The sequence below is a fragment of the Triticum aestivum genome, chromosome 1B, assembly GCF_018294505.1.
Source record: "Triticum aestivum cultivar Chinese Spring chromosome 1B, IWGSC CS RefSeq v2.1, whole genome shotgun sequence".
Classification (NCBI taxonomy): Eukaryota; Viridiplantae; Streptophyta; class Magnoliopsida; order Poales; family Poaceae; genus Triticum; species Triticum aestivum.
In genome coordinates, this window is record NC_057795.1 from 12208702 (window position 1) to 12214794 (window position 6093).

A 6093-nucleotide genomic window follows, 5' to 3' on the forward strand; every position below is an offset into this window, starting at 1 on the left:
CTTTGCGACGACTTTCTGTGTCCTGCTTCGCCTCATCATCATCATCATCATATATAGCGTGAAGCTCCTGCCTGATGCCCATTGATTTCAAGTCTGCCCTTGCTTTCGGCCCATCTTTGGTCCTCTCTGGCATGTTGAGCAGGGTACCAAGCAGACTCTCGCACACGTTCTTCGTGATATGCATGACATCAAGGCTGTGAGGCACACGGTGGATCTTCCAGTACGGCAAGTCCCAGAAAACAGACCTCGTTTTCTATACCTTCAGCAGCGGCTCTGGCGCCTTTTGCTTCTTGTATCGAGTGACTTTCTTCCTCTTCTTGTATCGAGTGACACCGCACACCGGACATATGGTAGACTCCGCGTGCTCGTCCCGATAAATGATGCAATTTTTCATGCACACATGGTATTTCACGTGCGGTAAATCCAAAGGACACACGATTTTCTTCGCCTCCTCCAAACTGGTCGGGCACTTGTTCCCCTTGGGAAGACGTTCGTGCCAGAATGACATGTTCTCGTCGAAGCATGCGTCGGTCATTTTGTGTTTTACCTTCATCTCCAGAGCCATGAGCGTTACTTTCAGGCGGGTATCCTCGGGCCTGCATCCTTCATACAATGGAGTAACCGCGTCTAACTCAAGTTGATCCATCTTGGCTTTCTCTCGGGCGGCAGCTCTTGCGTTATCCGTCTGCTTGAGAAGCAGCTCTTGAATATGAGGGTCCTGCACCCAGCCCATCGATGGTCCAGCGTCGTCTGCTCCGCCGGCATCATCATCATGTCCTGCATCTTCTACATGATGACTGTGTACAGCATCACCGTCGTGATCTTCTCTTGGGGATTCTTCGTCTTCTCGCCCCCCCGAGCCGCGGTGGTTGTCTTGCTGCCCTTCCTCATTTCTTGCCCGGCCCCCATGGACGACTTCGTAGTCATCTTCATCACCTTGCCACCGATAGCCATCCATGAAACCACGCAAGAGCTGGTGGTCCCGCACCTGCCCGGAATCCGGGTCCGCAATAAGGCTATTCAACTTGCATCTTCGACACGGACATCTTATCTCCGTCTCGTTCTTTTGAAGCATCTCGGCCTTCGTGGACCTCAAAAACCTATTCACGATGCCTTCGGTCATCGTGCGGACCATGGTCGCCTGCGGGGTAGAGCAAAACGATATTTTAGAACCAAGAAAAAATTTGGCATGACTTTCCCTAAAAATAGGACCAAAAAGAATGCTTAATGCCAAAATTCTCGCCGAAACGGAAATGAATCAACATTCCGGCAAAATATTGGCAACTATCGCATTTCAAATACCGGTACACCTCCAAACACAAACACATATGCAACACCACAAACATATGCAACACCACAAACATACATAGATCTAGCTAGGCCATAAAAAGTGCATGTGCACATTGTTGTAGGGAGAACAACATAAATATAGCTTCCCCCCTTACTTACCTAGCAAAACAAGGTAACTTAACCACTTAATTTGAATGAATCTATGGTGGAAATGAGGTGAAAAAGAGGAGGCACCCGAGACAAGGAGGAGGCGGTGGAGAGAATGAAGTGGGGAGAAAGTGAGTGTGGGAGGAGAGGCTGTCCAAAATATCTTGTTGCTGCCCACTTACTAATGGCGCACCAGCAACAAATGCGCCATTAGTAATCCACCATAGGATGAGAAGACTAAACACCTATCCTATTACTAGACCTCCATACAAACCGGTGGTAGATATTCAGAGCTACCATCTCCCATCGGGTAAACCCATTAACCAAAGGCTCCCTGGCTTCCATAGGAGTGAGTAACGATCACATCCGGATCCAAGCTGTGGCCCTGTAGATAACCTGCAAAAAATGTATACAAGTTTGTCTGTTAAAAACCAGGCTTAGGGGGCATCAAGTCGGTGAAGTTCGTCCAAGAGCAATCCGATCAACTCAAGGTCACTGATGCTTGTAAAAGAGATGGAATTGGGTTCTTTGGCTGGGTAACCTCCTAAGCACCAAGGAAGTCTTGCTCAGTGTTCCTTTCAAGATGGACCATGCTTGGACAGAATTAGAGAGGGAAGCAAGGCTCAAGGAGCAGTTTCTGACTTGGCTCACAAGGAGTCCAAAGAAACCCATTCTGAAGATAGAATGAACTATGAAGCCTGAACTGTCAGTGAGTGACTCGGTGATCATGCTACTGGAGATATTTCTTGCTTTGTTTCCCCTTCCAAATTTTCCTGTAAAAAATAAGGATGGGTTAAGGCATGGATATTAATTTACATGTGTTTAATCATTGGTTGTGCATGATCGATGGGTGTGGACTTTCTTTGAATAAACCATGTTTACTTTTTAGCGATATATCTTTTATGTCATTGCAAGAAAGAAATCATGCTGATCCATGCTACACTGGCACAAGATGACATCAGTTTTCGAGAATTATATTTCATAGCCGATAAGTTTCTTTCTTTTCTTGCTGCTAGAAGCCTGAAGAAACCCATGAAGACGCAATGAGCTATGAAGTCCGCGTTCGACCATGCCCGAGTTATGATGCTACTGGACAATATTTCTTCCTTTCATCAAGGCCTGGATGTTAATCTACAACCTTGTGATGTGTTCCGTTGGATGGAAGATGTGTAAACTGTAATTCGTTGTGCTTCTTTCTGAATATGGAATGAACTTTTGACTTGATGATGACAGAAAAATATTTTTCTAGCTGATAGGTTTCTTTCTGAAGATGGAATAAAGTATGACCTGATGATCTTCTTTCTGAAGATGGAATGAACTATGACCTGATGATCTTTCTGAAGATGGAATGAACTCATAGAAACATATTTTGTATCTCATAGGTTTCTTCTCTTGTTGCCCGAGTGATGACCTTGACGATCATGATACTGGAGAATGATTCTTGCATAATTTCTTCTTGCTATTCTTCTGTTTAAATAATGACGGGTTAAGGCCTGGTTGTTAATTTACATCCTTGTTCAGTGTTGTGTTAGATGGCACACTTGTACAGTTTAATTGGTTGTGCTTTGTCCTGAAATTGCAATGTTAAGTGTACTGCTGAGTTCAGTCAAGTGCACTCCTTGAATAAACCATGCTTATTTGTGTAGCAGATTACTGATCCAATGTTTTTACCAGTAAATAAGCTGTGTTGAACTTCTAAGAATTATTGTGTAGCTGATAGTTTTCTTTCTTTCATTGTTACTGCTGCATAACTGACTTTCAGCTACTCCATGATTTATTTGTCATGCCAACTGAACAACAAAAACCAGATTGTAGCAATATCTTGCAATTATTACATCTCAATCTGCAGATAACATGAGCAGTGGAGCAGGAGGCTCCTGACTAATTAGCTAATGACCCACCATATGTATCTTGTCAGCCAAATATCTTAAGGTTTGACCATTTATAGAGAAAATTCATCATCATTTACACACAAACTGACAATACTCTGTCTATCACTTGATACACCTTTTTTCATTCAAGGATTTGAGCATATATATATACATACAGGTACCACTGCAGGACTGAGGTCACTGAAACACACTTAAAAGAAGGATAAAAATAATGTAAACAGAAAAACTTCACCCAACAGCAATTGCTAGTATGATACATAGCTCCCTGTCTTATCAAAGGACTAAAGGTAGCATGGACAACGGCACAGCTCTCTGTCTGATCAAATCTTTGTGAGATTTCTTTCGGTACACCTCCATAAAATTTTTGGAAGAAAGTTATTTTCATACCATGCTAGTTAGGCTACGAATCAAGTCAGGTTGTTAGTTTAGCCCCAATTCTATCCCTGTTGAAACCCATAGCCCAAAATGTTAGGCTGCATTTCCTCACCAGCTACCAAGTGAATTTTCAGGATCTTCGACAAATCTTAAGATTCGGAAAGTCACCACATTCATACATGCTGGTGAGATTGACAAAGTCACCACACACACATATGCACCTCAGTCAACAGGTACATCATCTACAGCTGGACAAATAGCCTAATGACGTCAAGCTCTGCCGGGTGAACAGGTTCCACCATTAGGTACTTATTCAACTAAGCTCTGCTTAAGACAATAGATGCACTTTTTGCTTCACATAACAAGATTATTAATGGGCTGGGTTTTGACAAGACCAATAACTAGTTAAATAGACTACATTAACCTCACAACTAATGGGTTCAGTTCTACTACATTATGCACATTACACTAGGATAGGGCCCATGCTACGGCCTATGCTGATTAAGCACCAACCGAACCTTACTTACCAGTCTCAATATCACAGTATCAAGAGACGATAAAGATCACATATGGCGGGTCTACACCCCAGTACACATATGACATAACCCTTAGTTTCGTTCACGATATGCTGCTGCTCATTGATGGCTGGCCTTGCAGTTTGTGCGTGAAGAAACAGGAAGGTAGGTTATTAGGCCGAGTGGGTCGAGGCTGCTGACGACGCTCGTTGGGAGGTCCTCACGTTGTATCGCTCATAAACCTTCTCGCGATTCTCTTTCCACCAATTCTCAGCCTGATGCTCCCCAAAGCGCGTTTTGCTGCAAATTAAAAATATCTCAGAAGGAAGATGCCAACGCTATTAATGTTTTGCAATGAAATATAGGCTTGTCAGTTGTCAGTAGAGCAGAAGCTCAGCTACAGACTGAAACAGAACTGTGTTTAATGTGAACACGATAACCTGGAGTTCTCCTTTTCCGACAGTGTTTAATGTGGAAAAGATAACCTGAAGTGCTCTAAATATGATTATAAACTAAATGAACTGTCAGACCTATTGTTGCATATGAACTCACAGGACGGTAAAATATTGTCCAATGACTAATCAAGTAACTAGCATATTGCACTCATGAGTATTCAGTGAGATGTTTGCATGCGCAAATTGCAAAGCAAACTTGGGAGTAGAAAGCATGACAGGAAACGGCTTAATCACCTGAACCGAACCCTCATCAGCTCACGAGTGCCATCACCGAGGTCCTTCAGCTTCATGAAAACGCCAGCTTCATACTCTTCCAGCCATTCATCATGCAAGTGCCTGGCAGCGCCGTTGCCGTTCACGCTAGGGTGGGCAGCAACACGTGGCACGGTGCCGCTTGGAGTCTGCACTGTTCCATCCATTCTGCCTGTACTGCTAACAGGTGATGGAACTGGGTGCAAAGTATGCTTAATTAGCTGGACATGAAAAAATAAAAAGACTCTAAAATTAAGCAGAGCAATGGCATCATTCCTCCTGGCCGGGCATCGCATCACAACGCAAGCTGGAGATGGAAACCAATGGCAGCCACACTTTCAGTTGAAAAATGGGAAGAAAACAAAATTCCCAATTTATGTAAACTGTGGGAGGTTCCTAAGCAGCGCATTAATAAAGAGGGCTGATCTATATTGCTAGAGCTAGTGGTTTGGGGAAGCCTCGCTAGGAGGATGAAATCGCTGAAAAAATGCAATATTTTCTTCAGCAAGAGTAAGAAAAGACTGTCCATTGGTAGAAATCAAAGGGGTGGGAAGCTCGGCGGCAGGAGAGCAGCCTGGAGTAGCTATCTTTGATTGCAAAGACAAAACGCGTGGTTCCACGGAAAGTACCTTGAGATCTCTGGATCTGGGAGCAGATGGTGCGGCGGCGCCCGATCCGGGAGAGGTGGGAGAGGTGGGAGAGGTGTCGGAGGTGCGGCGGCGCCGGGTCCGGCGAGGCGGGAGGCGGTGGCTCTGTCGGCAGCGCTGCAGATGGGGAGAGCGAGAGGGGATCGGGTGAGTGGGGTGGGGGAAGGGTGGGTAGGGTTTGGATTGGATGGTCTTGATTGGTAGGGAGGAAATTTACACAAAGCCACCACATTTACTTGGGTTGTCACATAAGACCATCTCTAGCAGATCCCGCATAAAACCGGCCAACTACGCTTTTTCGGTCGTTATACGGGACGGCCGCCCGAGCAGATAGCCGAAAAAAGTCCTGGCCCGTAAAAAGTTTACGGGCCCCCGATCCGGTATATATGCCGGCTTCCGGCCGATTTAGGGTATCCGCCCTTCATTTCCTCTAGCCCTCTCCGTCGCATATCGTGTACTCCGGTGAGAAATCGAGCGCGCTTCGGTAGCCTTTTTTCCGTCGGATCGAAGCTACCATGGC

At 45.1% G+C, this 6093-nt stretch overlaps 1 protein-coding gene across 1 annotated transcript; it reads right to left on the bottom strand.

Moving 5' to 3' along the window:
• Window positions 1-4032: 4032 nt before the first annotated feature.
• LOC123103640 (PH, RCC1 and FYVE domains-containing protein 1) lies at window positions 4033-5779 on the bottom strand. The gene is made up of 3 exons (XM_044525287.1): window positions 5556-5779; window positions 4909-5122; window positions 4033-4519 (listed from the first exon to the last, which is right to left on the bottom strand). Exons 2-3 carry the CDS (start codon window positions 5091-5093, stop codon window positions 4393-4395), a joined length of 312 nt encoding a protein of 103 aa, XP_044381222.1. The 5' UTR covers window positions 5094-5122; window positions 5556-5779; the 3' UTR covers window positions 4033-4392.
• Between the last annotated feature and the right edge of the window lie 314 nt (window positions 5780-6093).